The sequence below is a fragment of the Macrotis lagotis genome, chromosome 1 (genome assembly GCF_037893015.1).
Source record: "Macrotis lagotis isolate mMagLag1 chromosome 1, bilby.v1.9.chrom.fasta, whole genome shotgun sequence".
Classification (NCBI taxonomy): Eukaryota; Metazoa; Chordata; class Mammalia; order Peramelemorphia; family Peramelidae; genus Macrotis; species Macrotis lagotis.
The window spans coordinates 546206944-546226572 of NC_133658.1; the positions used below are offsets into that span (position 1 = coordinate 546206944).

At 33.3% G+C, this 19629-nt stretch overlaps 1 protein-coding gene across 11 annotated transcripts in view; it reads right to left on the minus strand.

Moving 5' to 3' along the window:
- ABI3BP (ABI family member 3 binding protein) overlaps positions 1-19629 on the minus strand; it is a 278236-nt gene that overhangs the window by 67200 nt on the left and 191407 nt on the right. For 9 of the 11 annotated variants that reach the window (XM_074214347.1, XM_074214345.1, XM_074214338.1 and 6 more), the window contains 8 exons: positions 16522-16614; positions 15625-15684; positions 14064-14138; positions 13049-13096; positions 11561-11635; positions 8136-8198; positions 3550-3621; positions 1354-1425 (listed from right to left, as the gene is read on the minus strand). In XM_074214347.1, the coding sequence (XP_074070448.1) occupies positions 1354-1425; positions 3550-3621; positions 8136-8198; positions 11561-11635; positions 13049-13096; positions 14064-14138; positions 15625-15684; positions 16522-16614 (558 nt within the window). The remainder of the gene's footprint in view (positions 1-1353; positions 1426-3549; positions 3622-8135; positions 8199-11560; positions 11636-13048; positions 13097-14063; positions 14139-15624; positions 15685-16521; positions 16615-19629) is intronic. The other 2 variants (XM_074214346.1, XM_074214342.1) reach the window with 1 other exon arrangement.

A 19629-nucleotide genomic window follows, 5' to 3' on the forward strand; every position in this document is an offset into this window, starting at 1 on the left:
CTAAAATTACACTTTTAAACAATTGTAATTTTAAATAAGCATCTACATATTAGCAAATGTTTAGGATAAAGTATTCATTATAAATTGTGTTTACAAAATATACAAGCATGATTTTGATATGTGTACTTGAAAACAGAAAGTAGGTTATAAAATCACCAAAATACCTTAATTAAAAATGAGAGATTTATAGCAATTAAATTAAATTATTGAGCAAATTACACAGATGTGTGCAGATTATTTAAAGTCTGATGATATCCTTGTATTCATACACAGACCACTCATTAATCCAAAGTAAGAGAGAGCTAATTTTGCTTTACCCTGATTCATATTTCACATGATCAAAAGAAAAATATGTTCTAGACTAACTTTACGTCATTGGATAAAATGGGAAAATAGTGGCCAAATGCTCCCTAGGATTTGAACTTCAGACAAATAGGTTTGCTTTTTTAAAGAGAGTCTTTTGCTCTAGAACATTCTTCTAAGGCAGTCTGGGAGTGGGGGTGGGCAAGTCTGAAGTTCAAGATATGTTAATGATACCATAGTTAAACATAGTTGTACAGTGATTTAAGATTTGCCTAGTACTTTATTTTATTATTATTTTTTTTAGGTTTTTGCAAGGCAAATGGGGTTTAGTGGCTTGCCCAAGGCCACACAGCTAGGTAATTATTAAGTGTCTGAGACTGGATTTGAACCCAGGTACTCCTGACTCCAGGGCTGGTGCTTTATCCACTACACCACCTAGCTGCCCCTGCCTAGTACTTTACATATGCTATCTCATTTGATCCTCAAAAACATCTTATGAGGTGTATATGCTATTATTAAACCTGTTTTACAGATGAGGAAAATAAATCTGAAAGGTTGAAAGGACTTGTCTAGTTGGTAATGTCTGAGTCATGATTCAAATTCACATATTCTTGACTATAAATACTTTCCTCTATCAACTGCACCATCTACTTTCCTGTGAAGTCTTAGGACTTCGCATTGTTAAGACTGCATTGGGCTACCAGATGGGTTAAATAGTTGATCTGACATTTTAAAGTTAGAATTTCTTTAGAAAAGTAGTCGTGTGAAGCACATGATACACTTCAGATCACATGGAACTATGTCCTAGAGTAATTTTCCATCAGCTTATTTTGGCAGAGTTTAACATTAAATGTTATTTTTTATCCCATAATTTTTTTTTTGAGGTTAGCTTCCTGAGGGGGAAAATTATATTTGTATCAAATATGACCATTGGGTAGATTTTATATTTCATAATAATGAAGGCTAAAAGAAAATATGATTTTTCTTAAGTTTAGTCACTAGATAACAGATTTCTCCAGTTTTTCAATTCATAGGGCACAAATATTTTACCAAATGTGGTTGGAGATATAATAGGACTCAAGGATAGCTGAGATGAGGTAGAGATGTGTCTTTCTGCAGGAACTGAAAAACAAGAGTAAAGGTTACATTCTTTAGATTGCATGTTTGATATGTAGATTCAAAGAGGTTCTATTTAGAACTTCCATTTAACAGATGAGAAAACTGAGACTGAGAGCTTAAGTGGTGACCCAAGGTCACAAAGCTAAGTAGATTTCAGAGGTAGGAATTAAAATCAAATCTCCTGGTTCTCAATATTTATCATTACACCAGGATATATATATATTCTCAAATATGCAAGAAAAATTAAATTATTTTGCAGTTATTATTCATATCTACACTACCCCTCTGGGGGATAACTTTCATGGACACAGTGATGAGGATTCTGACAAAGCATTGAAAACAGAGAAAGAAATGTCAGTTTTAGTTTCATTCTTAGCCCAACAGTAGAAAAATCAGTAGAGGAAGTCTACAGGAAAAATCTAAAGGGAGGGATTCTTTTTTTTGCAAGGCAAATGGGGTTAAGTGCCTTGCCCAAGCCACTCAGCTAGGTTATTATTAAGTGTCTGAGACCAGGATTTCAATGCAGGTACTCCTGACTCCAGGGCTGGTGCTTTATCCACTGTACCACCTAGCCGCCCCAAGGGAGGGATTCTTAACCTCATTTGTGTCATGGACCCTTTGGCAATCTGATAAAGTCTATGACTCCCTCCTCTGAATAATGTTTTAAAATTCATACGATAAAATACATAGGATTAGGTAGAAAAGCATTTCTGTTGAAAGACACATCAAAATATTACAAAGCAAATTCATAGACTCCCCCCACCCCCAGAGTAAGAATGCTCAACTTAAAGTAACATTACATAGATTTTCTGTTTAATCATGCAACATAGTAACTACATTTGTGGATGTATTAAGAGTCTTCACAGGAAAAAAAAGGTGAATTTCAGTGCAAATAATAATTTCAAGAAATAAAAATAATTTCAGGGGTGGAAATGGCAGAATTATGCTTCAGAGAATAGTTGTCATTTTCCAGTGAGCAGAGGAAATCAGTAAAAGAATTCATTTAAGTTAGCATCATTGTCTACAGTTACACATGAAAATATGAATAAATTTTTGAATGCAAAAGATAAGCACTGACATTATATGATTCTTCCTAGTTTGTTCCTTTCTTGCTTGTTTATTCAATTCACCTCTGTTACCTCAAGAATCTTTAGTACAATAAATAGTATGTCTAATCTAGAAAGTTCTACCTTACTTTGCCCTTCCAATTTTCTACTTTGTCTAGTTCACAAACCAGTTACTGTGCAGAAGGAGACTAGCAAGTATGCAGACATGGGTTCTGTCAACTGTCTGCTCAATCCTTCCTTATTTCTTGAGAAGCCACAGACACATATTCTCTCTGTATAAATTTGAAGAGAACTTTCCTTGATAGGTTTATCTGAGGTTTCTTTAATGCAAATGAGACAAAGGCTGACTAAAGATTCTTTTCTTTCCATAATCCAAGTCTCTCTGGAAATCCTGAATTCTGCAATATAATTCATTAAGCAAGGGAAAGAGTGGGCCTCATTTTGCCCTTTATTTGTAAAAACAGCTGGTCCTTTATGGAAAGACCCAAATTCTGGATTTCAATCTTCTACTTTGTTAAAATGAGAGGCATATGAAATAATGTAACCAAGAGTCACATGGGTTTACTCTTTCATTTTATAAAAGGCCAGGGACTGGACCTAGCCTTCTTGATGAGGAAGCTCCCTCTATTGGGGCAGGTCTGCATCTTCGGTTAAAGCCTTAGAGTTGAGTAGAACATTGAGAGCATTAAATGACTTTGCCCAAAGTCATATTGACAGTATGTGTCAAAAGAAAATCTTCCAAGCTTTTAAGCTAACTTTCTGTTCATTTTGCCATACCGACTCTCATTTTTCTGTAGAATAAAAGTCTTTTTTTAATTCTATGAGAAATACTATTAATTGAAGAGTACTACAATGCTTTAATATTCCTTCTATCTGCATCATGTCAGTAAGTATATAGCTATATTTACTATATGTATCAGAAGTTTAAGCAAATATAATCTTTGAATAAGTACTAAAAACAAATATTTGCAATTTACCTTCCAAACACTAACTCCTATACTGTACTTCAGCCAAGAATGATATTAAATACATTGATTTAAATAAAAGATAAGACATTTACCAGGTAGAGTAGGTGACACATGTCTTGTTGGTATTTTTGGTTTTGAAGTGACAGGTCGGGAGCCCTTAGGAGCTGAAAAAATGAACTTTATCATGAATTGTCTTGGTATCAGTTTTGTAGATATGTTTAGCACACAAAGATGTCAGACCTGAAACCTAAAATGGGTTTTAAAAAGTATTACTGATGGGGAATTTAGATAATGAAAGGAAGCCTAAGCCTTGTTGGGTAAAAATTTTGGAGGTAGCATAGATGTAATTCCAGATGTTAAGGGAAAACAAAATCTGAGAAACAACAAAACTGAACCTATCGTTATAGAAAATTGAAGAATCACCAACTGGTTTTGTTTCATAGTATAGAGAAATTGATTTTTAAAGAGTGACCTCTTTGTCTCTGGATGGGTACACCAACCTCCTCATTTCCACCCACATTTCACATTGACTAGAGATACCAAGGAGTTAAGAGCCATTTTTGGCAAAAGAAGAGAGTCAAATTTTAGAAAAACAATAATATGAAAGTCCATAATTTATTAGAATATAAAATTCTTGGGACAGTAAAAGGTAAAATCATTTCTACAGATTAAAATCACATTTCATTATAGCTATTACTTTGCTTGTTGTGTATATGGAATGCTATTGGTGTAGGGTGGAAACTTCACCCACAAGAATGCTTGGAGAGTCTTCCTGGGGGCACTGGGATATTACGTGACTTTCCTCTGGTCATCCCTTCTACCATATATTGGAGTCTTCCTAACTAAGGCTCTCCCTAGGTCAGGCTACTTCTATAAAATGAAGGTGTTAAATCATACACTCTTACAATGATGAGAGTGATGGACAGATAAAATATTGCTGGTCCACTAGGTTTTAAAGTTAATATAGCTTTCAATTTGGGGATGATATACTTTAAGAGATGCAGGATGGATTAGTAGGTAGAGAGTTGCCATGAGGTTAGGAAGATCTGAGATACAGGGTTTAAATTCTAGCTACAGAACCCTACATGATTCAATTAACATTTTAGGGCACCATGCAGCTTTCTAATATTTTAATTTGCCAACCACAAATTGGAGATAAAGAAAGTTTATCATATTAATGTAAGCTGGGTCAAGTAAAAACAAAACAAAGGACCATATTTTGAAATGGACAGATTCTTAATCAATTCAGAGAATTTCCTTATTACATTTGTTCCAATGACACATGTACACATGAACACACAGAAACATACACATACATATACATACACACAAAATCTACCCTAGTACATTTGGGCAATTTAATATAATTTCCTGATTGCTTTTTTCAGTAAAGGTTATGTTTATATGAACCTTTGATGATAAGATTTCTAAGTACCAAAGTGATAACAGAAATATTTTTTTAGTTTTTTTTTTTTTTGCAAGGCAATGGGGTTAAGTGGCTTGCCCAAGGCCACACAGCTAGGTAATTATTAAGGGTCTGAGACCAGATTTGAACCCAGGTACTCCTGACTCCAAGGCCGGTGCTTTATCCACTATGCCACCTGGCTGCCCCAGAAATATTTTTTACCTCTGACCGCTGGGCTAGTTGGCAAATAGGACTGTTGGTGAATGACAGAAAAGAATGCTCTCCCCATACCCCTCAAACATTCAATAGGAACAACCTACATAAATTTGACTAAAATTTGGTCTTTGGGTTGATTTCTTCCTTGAAACATTAGCAGATATTTGACTTCAAATTTCTCTTGGTAATTCTTTTGATAAACCCTTTTTTGTTTAAATATGATAATTTATTAGTTCACCTGGATTCAGGATACAACCACAATTGTAGTTAATATTTATACAATGCAGTCAGGTTTACAGAAATCACTCTTCTAGGTAGGTGCTATTGTTTTCTCTATTCTATAAATGAAGGAAATTGAGAAATTGAGAGGTGAAAGAATTGCTCAGGAAGAGAGAGAGCTAGTGAGTGTCTGAAATGGGATTTGAACTCAAGTTTTCTTGACTCAAAACTCCTGGTACAACACTAAGCTGTCTCTTCACATAAATGAAAGCTTCTGATTAGCAGGGCTCATGAAAATAGTTATGGATTCTAGTTTGCATTTATTTTTGTTAGATATTGTTTAGGCTATTTTAGTAATGTAGCTGTGCATTATAGAATATAGTTTTCAATATAAATTACAAAGGACATTTTCCCCATCATAGAATGCACTGTCAAAGGAACACAATTTTAGAGTGCCTATTTGCAAAATCCAATCAGAAATATGAAAAGGAAGTTAACAGGATTCCAATACCAGACAATTATGTTTATATATATAAGTTATATGATGTTCTAATTCCAGATTAAAATGTGCTATATTCTTATGTATAGTCATGTACACTTGCTGATCCTTCCTAGGCTGTATCTTGCCTCCTCAATATATCCTCATAATTGAAACCATTTAAAATTCATGATGCTATAAGGGAGTCAATTCCAATCAGATCATGCTATTCCCCTTGGAACTGAAGAAGTTTTAATTCTACTCATTACTTTTTTTCAATAAATTACATGGTTATATTTTTGTTTCCATAAACTGATGGAGAAAGTCACTTGTGTTACAGTAGTCTGCAGAAAGAAAACATGTGAGTCATTTGGGGCAAGCAGTCTCTGTAAATCACTCAATGGTATTTAGTATGACTGCCAAGCTCAGAAAGTTTTGGGGTTGCAAAATTTTCCATAGTAGAAGCTAGGGGTACTGGTGGTGTCAGGACTAGTAAAATCTCAGAAAAGCTCCATCATAGCAGTCTGGCAGCCATTGTGATATTTCAGATCCAGATTTTTAAAAAAAAATCCATCTTACTCATTGCCCAAGTGGAGCTACTTAAAGACTGTTTCAGAAATCTAAGTGATAAATAATTTATTAGGATTTATTGGAAAGAAGGATCATATAAATCTGGAACTGAACAAGTATACTATTTAAGAGACAATATAATAATGGAAAATACATGTCAATGTTTTGTTTTACTAGTCTAATATTTTTGAGAATAGAAAAATTGAAAAGTAGAGCTTAAAAAGATACTGCAAGAAAATCAGTCTCAGTTGTTTCTATATATCTCATTTATTTTAATTTTAATAAGGATGGAACTCTGATATCTATTAACCCAAACTTTCCTCAGTAGTCTTCTTTATTCATCTCTCATTTTCTATTAGGTAATTATAACATTCTGATCATTTACCAGTCTCATTTCCGTCTCAATTTTATGTTCTATCCATTATTCTTTTTTTAAATTTTCTCTCATCTCAGTTTCCTTACCTGTAAAATTAGGGATTTGGACCAGTTGATACCTAAGTCCTCCACTCATTCTAATATTCTGTAATTATATTTACTTGACCAAACTTATTTTTTCCAGAACACTACTTGTGATAAAAATATTTAATATCCTTTATCGTTTTCCCCTTGCTGTTTTGTTATACTGTTTTTTTTCTAGTAAGGATTTAAAAATGTAATAGAATATTTTGCAAATTAACTATGTAACTCAGGAGCCATTAAGAATCATTAGCCAGAAGTGTTGTCTAAAATACTATACTGATTATTCAAAGCAAATTTCTTTCAGAAGTTACTTGACTTTAAGACCAGAATTATCATATATTGTTTGTGGATCTGGGATTAGGGTGTCACATTGAAGACAACTGAAATAGCTAAGGAAGGACTAGCTTCACTATGCTGCCAACTTCCAGCTTCTTAGATTATTATGGATGGTAAAGTCCTTTGCAAACCTTAAGTGCTATATAAATGAGAATTATTTTTTTTTATTATTATTAACCTGTACTTAATAGGTCTCCAGTCTGATGATGACTTCATTCCTTGAGCCTTTTACTATAATCTTACTGAGTTCAAGTGATATTTATAGAGCAAATAGGAGTGTGCTGGTAAAAGTTTAACAATCATATTATCTGGGAGGAGGGAGAGTATGCATGCACATTTTAAAGCTCAGTTTGAATTATTTCTTAAATCTTGACACTCAACAAAAATCTAAGGACAAAAATCCTCAGGAAAAGACCGTAAATAATCAGGAACAATTCCATGGCAAACTGATTTGTTAATCAAACCCTGATTTGTGTTAAATCTTCAATTTTTGAGTTATACATTTTGTCACTGACAATTTAAAAATTGACTATCCCAAACTGCTTAGAGTTGACTACAGCACACCCATGGCCACTTCTTTCTCCCCTTTCTCCTAGATTTGTCAATGAATGAAAATGAGGGGTTTAGTTCTTTTAAACCATTGGGTGGACAAAGGTTAAGCTTATTTAGTCTAGAATGGGGAATTGTAAAAAAAATGAAAGGAATAGGAAGACAATCCTCTACTACATAAGGTTAATCTTAGTTTTTCTATAAATTTTACTTGATTTCAAATCTATGCAAGGAAAGCAATAATAATCATGTGTTAACTGTGCAACAAAAAGATCTTTCAATGTCTCTGAAAATCAAAGCTCTTTGGGTTATGAAGAAAAATAATCTGTTCAAAGGAAAAAAAATTATAAATAAATCAAATCCTTCTCTACTCTCATTTAATTCAGTAGAATGGAATATATACTCATTGACCCAAACCCTGTTGAAATACAAAAGTATACATTTACCAGGTTTGACTGAGCTTGGTGTTGTTTTCATTGTGGGTGGAACACGTGTTGTCTGTTTTGGAGCTGAAAAGAAAAAGACATAGGTTGAAGCTACTCTTCCATGTTCAGAAACTGCTAAATTGAAATGGTCCTTCACATCACCATTCTACAGAGGATGAAAGACTTTTATGGGTAACAAAAAAATGGAAGAAAAAAAATACACACAAGAAGTTACATTTTGAGTGACATTTGAGCAGCTGACCTTAGGGAAGCAAAGTTGGTGTAATTCCAGAAGAGTCTATTTTTAAAATGGCTTTAGAAAACAAGAGAAAAGTGGGTAATAATGGGGATATCAGGATCTCCCTTACACAGCTTCCATGCTTTCAAAATACAGTCAAGCAATTTGAAGTGTGGTTAAATTTAAGTTCTTAATGAGAAATCAACTTGCTAAGTTATATTCCCAAAATAAATACCAATAGTGCTAAAGAATATTATTGAGCATTTGCATTTTTGAATATTTGTCATGAAAAATAATTGGGGGGGCATGGGGAAGGGGGAAGGAAGGAAGTCCTGACCAGGTATTGTTACACTGTATTGCCTTTCATCATCCAAGTACTAAAATGATCCAGGGAAAATTCTGTGAAAAACTAAACTAAGTCTTTAATAATGAAATCTAATGTCATTCCATTGGAGAAGATGGAAAACAGCTGGTATTTCTTCTGCTTCTAAAAAACTGTTTTTAATTAATATGTGTATGCTGGACTTCACTGGGAGAAAACAGAGGTAATCACATTTATTAAGCTTTAGAAAATACATTTTTCTTTGAGAAATTTTTTTTGGGAAAAGGGGAATTATCTTGTCCAGGTGGGAACTACAGTGGTCACTTCTGGACCCAATCCCACCACTGATCAATACTGAAACTGACTTACTTTGTTCTAACCTGGACTGGCTTGTCCCTCCCCAGGCAGCCTGGTTTCCCCCTATTCCTAGGAGCTTCTCATATTAGTTCCAACTCTAGTGTTGGCACATGATGAGCTCTGGGCTTATTGCAGCTCAGAAGTCCCGATACAAGTAATCTATTAACTTTAGTCTCACTGATACAACAAGCATGAGTCAACATGTCTAGCTTGTTGTTCAATCATGTCCAACTCTCTGGGCTAACAGATAATCAAAGGAGTAAGTGGTATTCTTGAATACCAAAGACCCCTCTTGGAACCCATTCAGTGCTTATTTGCCCTTGGAAGAGGGTGAGAATCAATTCTAATTGTTTAACAAGTAATGACAGAGTAAATATTTTAATGAAAGGTAGACCTGTTGTGGGTCTGGAGAACATGACTGATTATTCAGATATGTCTGACTAGAAAACAATGAACCAGATTTCACCCAGTTTAAATTCTTTGAAAATCTCTCTAATTGGATGGGGTCTCTCACCCATATTTGAAAGTCATGCATCCTGGAGTTTTAGGCAATCTCATCCACCAACAACATCCTTCAGAGACTGATCAACCAACAAACATCTGAAAAATTCTGGTCCAAATTCAATAATAGATAATTAAGAGAGAAATAATCCTTCTTTCATAACCATGGGATAGATATAGTCCTGCTTGGAGATAATTTAAGAATATGGTTTGATTCTTTAAGAATGTCACTTGTCAGGGGCAGCTAGGTGGCACAGTGGATAGAGCACCAGCCCTGGAGTCAGAAGGACCTGACTTCAAATGTGACCTGAGACACTAATAATTACTTAGCTGTGTCACCTTGGGCAAGTCCCTTAACCCCATTGCCTTGCAAAAGAACAAAAACAAACAACAAACAAGAATGTCACTTGTCAACAGTTTTGTAACCTTTGATTTATTTAATTACTTTGAATTTCCATTTCCTCAGTTGTCAAAAAAGAAGGATGAACTAAATTATTGTTCTTGAAAATTATAATTCTAGGCATCCTTCCAACCATGTGATTCTTGACCCATTGAGGTATGAGCCAGGTAAAACATTCCCTTCTCCTCTAAAGGAAATAAAGGAACTTAAAACAGTAAAATTCCTCAGGCAAAGACCATAAATAATGTGAAATAATTCTATCAAAAAATGATAAAGAATGTGGTAAAGCCTCAATTGCCTTCTCATCCTGTAAAATCCCTGTGACTTACTTCTCCCATTGGTGAGTTTGGAACTACTGTGTTTAAGAAAATGCCCCAGGTTGGTTCTCCTTTCTTTTTCCCCAGATCTTCCTTTGACTCTGAATTTCGCTAGTATTCCTAGCACTATGGTATAATGACCAGGCACATAGTGAACACTTAATAAATGCTTATTGAATGACTGTTAATAGTTTAGTAATGATAATAATAGTAACAACTAAAGTTTAAAAAATTTTAGGGTATCAGACAAATAAACTAAGACATGCCATATAGTATTTTAGAATAGGTGACTAATTGATATTCATGAATAAGCTATAGTTCTGTCCACTATTTAGTCAATGACAGGCAATCTTTGAATGAATGGAAATGATAATCTGAACACTGGTGCTGAATGATGAGTTGCTCATTTGTATCAACATGCCATTCCAGATAAATTCTCACACTTGGATCCTTATGAAATGAAATTTCTTTTCCCAAAGTGATAATATCCTTGAAATGTTTTGGGTACAATAATGTCTTGGATTGTATTTCTTACTTATTTCAACATATTTCTTAATTATACATAGCAATTGGTATAAGAATAACTGGAATCCACAATCTTCAAATCATATATTTCTATCATTTATTTGTCTCCATTCTAAAAGTACCTTTTATTATGGGCAAAATTGCTCAACTTTATTTTGAACTTCTATCATTTATTATTGAATTGACTGAAATAGCAGGATTGAAAAATAAGAGATTCTAATCTCTAATCTCTAATCTGGGTTATCACAAACAACTTGCTCTACATACATCTTTTTATTTACTGAAGAATAAAGACTGCTTAAGGAAAACACCAAAATTGTAGTATAGAGAGTTTTTAGATGAATATAATCATCAAAGTTACTTAGTTATCAAATCATGGGATCCACGGGATTTTAGACCTTTTCTCTGTATCGTTTCAACCAGGTTCATTAATACTCTATAGAATGTTAATATATAAGTAAAGACACTGTTTTGTTAGACTACATCATTAATAAGATTTTTCTAGTGATTACTCCATATGAGAATTCTTCATATTTCTTCATTATTAAACATTTCTACAGATAATGAAAAGTTCTTCAAAAATCACTTTATAATTGGTCTTCACAATGCATTTGTGATGGATTGGTGGCTAGATTACATGCATAGACAGAAGAGGTATTTAGAAAGTGGAAAGATATAGACGCAAGTACAGTAAATGGGACCACTTAGCAATAGTCATATATGTGGGTCATATAGTTTTTCTCAAAGACTCAAAACACATACTGAAATACAACACAACATATTTACCAGGTTCTTTCTGGGGTACATCTGTCCTGGGCAGTGCTAAAGTTTTGGAAGGTAGAGGTGTTGTCTCTATTGAAGCTGCAAAAAAGTACCCTGTATTATTGGAAGGCATAACATTACAAATAATGAATATAGTGATGAATTTGTGGAGTGACAGGTGATTTTTCAAAAGGTACATGTACTCTTCTCAAACAATATCCAAATAAACTAAAGCTACTCCAGTTATATGACCTTGGGCAAAATTCAATAACCACCTGGGGTCTCACTTTCTGAATCTACAACTTTCTATCTTCTAAAGGCCTTTATAACTTGGTACCCTCCTCCTTTCTGGTGGTTCTTATCCCTTATACAACTCCACACATTATACCATCCAGTGACTCCAGACTGTTATTTCTTTCTATTCCTTGTTTTTCTTGCCCAAGACACTATCTCCCAAATCTGTGAAGTTTCATTGGCTGGAAGTCTCTCCTTCTTCCCCTCTACCTCTTGGATTCCCCTGCTTCCTTCAAGTTTCTTCACTTTCTGCTGAAACCTTTCCCAAATGCATCTTCATCATATTGCCTTCTGTTGATTATTTCCTATTTATCCTGTATGTGACTTGTTTGTACATATTTATTTGTTGTCTCCCTCATTAGATTTTTTTTTTTAGTTTTTTGCAAGGCAAATGGGCTTAAGTGGCTTGCCCAAGGCCATACAGCTAGGTAATTATTAAGTGTCTGAGGCCTGATTTGAACTCAGGTACTCCTGACTCCAGGGTAAGTGCTCTATCCACTGTGCCACTAGCAGCCCCTTCCCCCATTAGATTTTAAACAACTGGAATGCAGTGACCATATTTTTCTTTTTTGCATGCCTAGTGCTTATAGTAGCTGCTTAATAAATATTTGTTGACTTGTAAAATAATAACTAGGTGATCTTCAAGATATCTTCTAGGTCTAACTTTATGACACATAACCTAAAGATTATAGCCAGAGTGAACACTTCTGTGACCTTCATTTTCTATTCTCCCTACCCCATCCCCATTACAACATAAAACATTAAAAATCTTTTTTTTTAAAATATAGAAAAAGAAATAATGATTAATCAAATACAACTTAGGATGAGGTAGTCATGCATAGACTGAGAAGCATATGAGCATACTCATAAATGTGTTTGAATATAAAGAATTGTGCCACAAGAGAATAACCGAATTACTCTCAACAAAGGGTGGAAGCCCCAGAGCAGCAGTGGCTGGCGTATTCAAAGTCATGTTTCAGGCTAGACAGTTGGACTGCCTTAAGGCAAAAGCAAGGCTTTATTAAGTCTTTGAAGAGAGAGGAACTTGTTAATGATGATGTGATAATGATGTCATGAATATGAAACCTAGAAAGAAAATGATGCTTTGGGGAAGAGGATGATGCCACTAGATGGATTCGCAATGAGAAAGAACCTGCAATGGCAAAGGTGATCAGAAAGAAATGGGTGAAAAAAGCACATGGGAATCAGCCACTTTACCTATTGTTTCCGGGGGTGGCTCAGATATATATGCAATAGATTCCAGAACTATATGAAAAACAAAGAAAAGCAATTTAAGAAAGATACAGTGATGGGACTGGCTGACAAGAATTATACCTTCAAAGAATAACAAACTTTACTCCCCAAAAGATTCACTCACAGTTTTTAGTAACTGTATTTTTTTTTGTATCTTGAATATTTATTTTCTTTTCATAAACTAAGAAAGGAAAAAATACACACTAAATTACTGATCTTTGGACAAATATGTGATTTTCTTTACTTTCCCTTTCTCAAGGATTAGATTTTGGAATTCTTTTTCAGATTTACTCAAAATTTGAATAGGAAATTACTATATCTGTCTCACCTTCATATCAACAATTATGATACTACTGGATTCATGTTAGCAATCTCTCTAACTCCAATAATTTATAAGTTACTCCAATACTTTATATGTAGGAAAAACCCACAGATTTGTGATTTGAAATTCAAATTATGAATGGCCATAATTGCTATTGGAAGTTTTTAGCTTCTGTAGTAGACTACATATTCCTTCAAAGGCATCTTTCACATCTTCTGCTTATCTGTAATCCTTTGTTTTGTTTGTTTGTTTTTGCAAGGAAGTGGGGTTAAGTAACTTGCCCAAGGTCACACAGGCAGGTAATTGTTAAATATGACTCCTGACTCCATGGCTGATGTTCTATCTACTATGCCAGCTAGTTGTACCACTTATCTGAATCCCTAAGAGTAGCAGTGTTAATGTGTAATTGAGAAAATAATTAAATAAAAAGAAAAGATCATTGGTGTCAAACTCAGAAAGAAACGGGCCACTACTCAACATATATTTATTTTTACAGTGCAATGTTATCTAAATTATTATTTTTTTTGTATTTTTATTTTGTTAAATATTTCCCAATTACATTTTAATTTAGTTTACCAAATGTTTGACTTCTCTGAGCAAAAGTACCTCAAAATAATAAATAAATATCTGCTAAACAAATGAAAACAATTGATTTACCGGTTTTGGTTTGTTGCTCATAGGGCCTCTTTGATGTTTTAGGTATAGGATGTACATAATGTGTTTCTGCTGGAGCTAGAGAAAAAAGTCTAGTGTTATTCTGTTATATGATAGTCCATTAGTTAATGGAGGGGGGTGTACCAAACATATCCTCATAAGGTCACCATGTATTTAAGATAAAACTGCTACTAATTAGATATTAAAAGCAAATGTATTTATAAGGGCAATGACAAATGAAGAATACAAGTTAGATGTGCAAAAGAATGTTCAAAAAACCATGGTGCTATTAGTGATTGCTGTGAAGGACAAAGACACAGGGAGGTAGATAATGACAGAGCAATTTCAAACTTGTATTTACAGTATCATAGTTATGGAGTTGGAAGAGATCTCAGAAATGATCTGATCCAATCTCTTCATTTTATAGAGCAACAAGCTGTTTATTCTCCAGACCTCTCTCAAGAATGACTGAAGAAATCTTACTCATTGACAAAGAGCTTCTATTTATGTGATCATATCTATCGATATTTACCATATTAGAAATTAAAATGTCTATGTCTCATTATGCAGGTAGTTTTAACCTGGCAGGCTCCCTAAAAGATTCTCAGGGACTTCAGGGGCCTGGAATCCCACTTTGAGAACCCCTGTTGGTGCAGAAATCAAGGCCTATGTAGGAAAAGCAACTTGCCCAAGATCACACATGGAATGAGCATTAGAGAAAAGGCTTGAACCTGCTTTCTGCTTCCAAACCAAGGGTTCTTTCCCCTATCCAATGCTATCTCCTTACTGGAGTAAAACAGACAGCATCATTAACTTATTTGGAATTTTATTTTTCTTTATAATTTCAAATATATTACATAGTGTGAAGTTAAATTTTACTGAAGAAAAAAATTGGTAAAAATCTGATCCTTAGAGCATAAGCAAAATCTTATAAATAGTTATGTGAAGTATCTGTTATTTTCCCAGTATGGGAAACTCTCTTCATCATCATGGACTGCATCAACTCATGTACAACTGAGTAAAACTATACACTAGCCTGAGGTATAAAAATATTAAGATACTTGTCAAGAGTCATACTGCTAGGACATGCTTATGGAAGGATTTGAACTCAGCTTCTTGAGTCCAAACCTGGTTCTCTATAGATTATGACTTGTACCTTTAGATAGGATTCTCTTTACCTACTAGAGATAGTTGAGAGAATTTAAAAAATGGTGTGTCTTTATGTTAATTCAAATTATAAGTGAACTCAATGACAATCAAATGCAACTTTAAAATCCAATTATATCTGAAGATACAGTATTGAAATTACTTTAAATATTGAACAGAAAGTGAAGGTGGAATAAGCTATAAAACAATGAATCTCATAAGCAGTGGAGGAGACCCTTTCAGCATTATATGAGTTACAGCTCTTAAGATTCATTGACCCATCAGAGAAATAATGTGAAAAGCAAGACACTATAATGGATGAAAAAGTCACAAAACATGAGTATTGGTAGCAATGAGGGCAACAAAGAGATGGAAAAGTAGAAACTTGCATGACCTTCTCTCAAAGGAGCATCATTACCTATGGTTGCCTTTGGTGACTCAGTGCTAAATGCAATGGATTCCAGTTCTATTTTAGAAACTAGCAAAAAACAAAAACAAAACATACAACACAAAATAAACATCAGAAGTGAAAAGAAATACCATCGCTTTAAGTCAGGGTTCTTAACTTTTTGTCTGTCACATGAACCCTTTCATTAGTCTGGTAAAGCCTACAGAGCCCCTTCTCAGGATAATGTTTTTCAATGCACAAAATAAAATGAATTGCATTATAAAGGAAACACATCATCAATTTTTTTTTAAATTCACGGAACTCAGATTAAGAACTGTAAGTAAAATGCACAAATTTTTTTAGAGCAAGAAAGAAAAGGTCAGGAATTCTATGATGGAAGAAAAATGAAATTTTTGACTTAATAGTTAATCTCAGTTTGTTAGTGTTTAGGAACCTTTTATTCTCTTACTCTTGATATGATGGTTTTTAATCACTTAATTGGACCATAGACACCTCAAGGAACAAAAGATGCTAAACTTTGATGCATAATGAACATTACTCTTTCAGTTCCCTTGAAATTCTCTAACAGTATCATTCTTGGCTCAATATGCCTCTGAAAAACAAATCCTTTGCTAGTTCCACAAGTCCCACAGACTAAAAAGAAAGTATGGTCAATTGTAAAGTGGGCTGCAGCAGCAGCACCAGAGACCCTTGAGATGAACTTTACAACTGATGAGCTTTATAACCTTCAATCAACTGTATTCAAGAAGAATTGTCCAAGACTTCAAACTTTAAGAGCAGACTTACTAAGGACAACATTTACTTACAAATGCAGAAACACACACGCACACACACACACGCACACACACACACACACACACACACACACACACACACACACACACACACACACACACACACATTTACCAGGTTTGGTTTGAGGTACAGGTAGAGTTGGAGTTGTTTTAAGCTTGGAGTGTGAAGGTGACTTTGTTCGATTTTGTTTGATAGGTTTGTGAGCTAAAGGAAGAAAGGATGACATTACTGTCAGCATCATGACAGAGAACATGCAACTGAATGCTATGTGTTATAACTGTCTACTTTCTACTATACAGACAGCATTTTTTTTTAGGATTTTGCAAGGCAAATGGGGTTAAGTGGCTTGCCCAAGGCCATTTGTTTTTTTTTTTTAAATATCATTTTGTACCTGAACATATTTTTCCCATCTTGAATGTTACCCCGCCCCCAGAATGTTTAGGAACAATTAAAATTAGGAGTTCCACTTTAATTCTCTTCCAATCTATTTCTTAACCCCTTCTCCCCCACATTAAAAATCTTAAATAGGTAAGTTAAAAAAAGGTAGAATTAAAAAAACTGGGAAATTTATCCCAAAGGAATTAAAGGATGACATTATTTAATTATCTATTTCTAAGTAGTTAAAATTTAATTTCCACTCATATCAGTAATCTAATCACCAATATAATTTTAAATATTTTAATATATTTTAATATTACTATTTAAGTAATAAATTAATTAATTGATTTAATTAATAATTAATATATTTTAATATAATTTAATGTCACATTTGATTATTAGAAATTATAGACTAATTAAATATGATAGACAAATAAGGATGATTATTTAATGTAATTTAAATATTTTCATATAAAATTAATGTTTTCTAACATTGCTTAATCATTTTGGTGATTATGGGTATCAGTGACAAAATATCCTTCATCACCAATGTAAGAGCTCCTACTTTTCCTCTATAATTTATATTTTTTCTTTACCTTGATTTCCAAATACCAAAAGACTGAACACAAAACTCCTAAAATGATAGAGTAATAAAGCTCAATACTTAGAACAATGATTTAACTAGTATGTGGTTATCTCTTTCATGGAAACAGCCTGAACACCCTCCATGAATTCTTGTCCTGTGTAGTTATTTTCCATGTTCTGAACAGGGTTTTGAAGGTCATTGACCTCAAACATGTTATTTTATAGGTTAAAAAAAAAAAGAGGACGAGAGAGGTAAGGTGATTTATTCAGTTACACAGGTAGTAAGTGTCTGAGGAAGGAATTGAAATTAAGTCTTCTTGACTCCAAGTTGAGTTTTATATACATATACTATGTTGCAGGATTTGCCCATCAAGCTGATGTCTTCCTTTGTATCTTAATATTTTGTGGATATCAGTGCCACATAACTAGGTCATCTCCTTTTTTAATAATAAAATTCCTAGATGATATAGTTTGTGCCACTTCTTGTGTACAATTCATTGGAAACATTTCAGTCTATTCCTTCCTACCATATGAGTTTTCTACTGTTCTTTGGGTCTCCTGTATCACTGATTCTTTGAAAACCATGTTTTCCATTATTTCTAGCCAGATAGCATCATCAACAAACATGAGCTTAGGAAGGACATCTTAGGATCACAAAATGTATTGCACTGTTTTTCAAATAAATTCCATTTGGTTCTCTTTTGGGAGTAATTTATGACCCGTGTGTTAGGAATAACCAAGATCAAGATTTTTATGGACTAATAGTAACCTGTCCAAAAGTGATCTGGACAATATTCATTCATCAGCTACTTGATTTTTCCTTGAATAACTTAAGTAACCAAGTTAATCTCATCTGAGTGGCCACAAATCTCATTGAAGAGATCTATAACATTCTGGGGTTTGATTAGTCAGCACAATATCTACAAACAAGATCATGTGGAAAAACCTCATTTCTTAAAAGGAATTCCTCTTCTATCTTTGCACAGAATATCTTCTGAGACAGTGGCAAATACATTTTGCAAAAATATGTCTTTGTTTTATACTTTGCATAATAATGATAGAGGATTGTTAAATAATTATTTCTATGCTCCTATATATAAAGAATTCTTAGCAAATTCCTGAGATCATTTTGTTGGAAGAGAACCTCAAAGGCTTCTGTACTGAAACAAATGTGTGTGGGGTTTTTTTAAATAAAAAAAATCAACAACAAACAATAAGCACAGTATGATTTTATACTCATTTCTCTAAGACATTTGGCTGACAATGAATGTTGTGTTGTTCTATTGAGAAGAGTCTATTAAAAGTCTTCTCATTTTCAAGGATTTTTCATCAAGGGCAGCTTTTCTCTGTGCATAGACAATTATAAAGATTTTATTCAAAATAAGGAAGTAAGCATATGAGGTTAGTAGTAAATTCATATCTTCTAAGTCACTCTTCTGTCATTCTTTTGGAAATCTCTCCAATTTGAGATAGCTTGAAAATTAATACATAAATATTTATTAACTGTATTGTCTCTAGCATAAATTTCACATATATATATATATATATATGTATGTATATATGGTTGTTCCACTGTCACTGATGATAATGAAGCAGTTTATAGAAACTGACCAGCCTATTCCTTTTCATTATTTTGATTTGTTGAAATGAAGTGATTCAGATGATTTCTAAAATCTAAAGAATAAGCTAAATTTAATAGTCAGTTATTAATGTTGGATAAAGTTATATTAGACATTTTATATTTAAGTATCTTTCTAGTTTAAGGAAGATCTAATTTATGAGTTGAAAATTTCAATAACCAGGGTTGATACAATAGAATTTTCTTATATTTATAACTCTCTGAATTGCATTCCTATACCTTTCTCAATAGTGGATCCATGAGTTCAACTGAATCATTAAATATAATCAGATATTTTTAATAATAATAAAATGCAGTTAATGAAAAATAAGTCAAAGGGAAAAGTCAAATTTACTTGAAGAGCTTTGGTTAAAGATAATCTAACTATTCTCCAAAACTACATTGTCCAAATCTTTGAAAGAAGAAAATCATTCTTTCTCTACATTTTTATATGTTTGTGGGTTTCGCATTTTGATTATAATATTCAGGAAAATACAGTAATATGAAAATGCAGTCTAAAACAACTGCACTAGAGAACTTACAAATTGGTCATTGAATAAATAATTATTTTTCATTTTTATATTTGTGAATTTTTTTTATGTTTCAAGAACTTCATAATTAATTTCATTTAGAGCCCT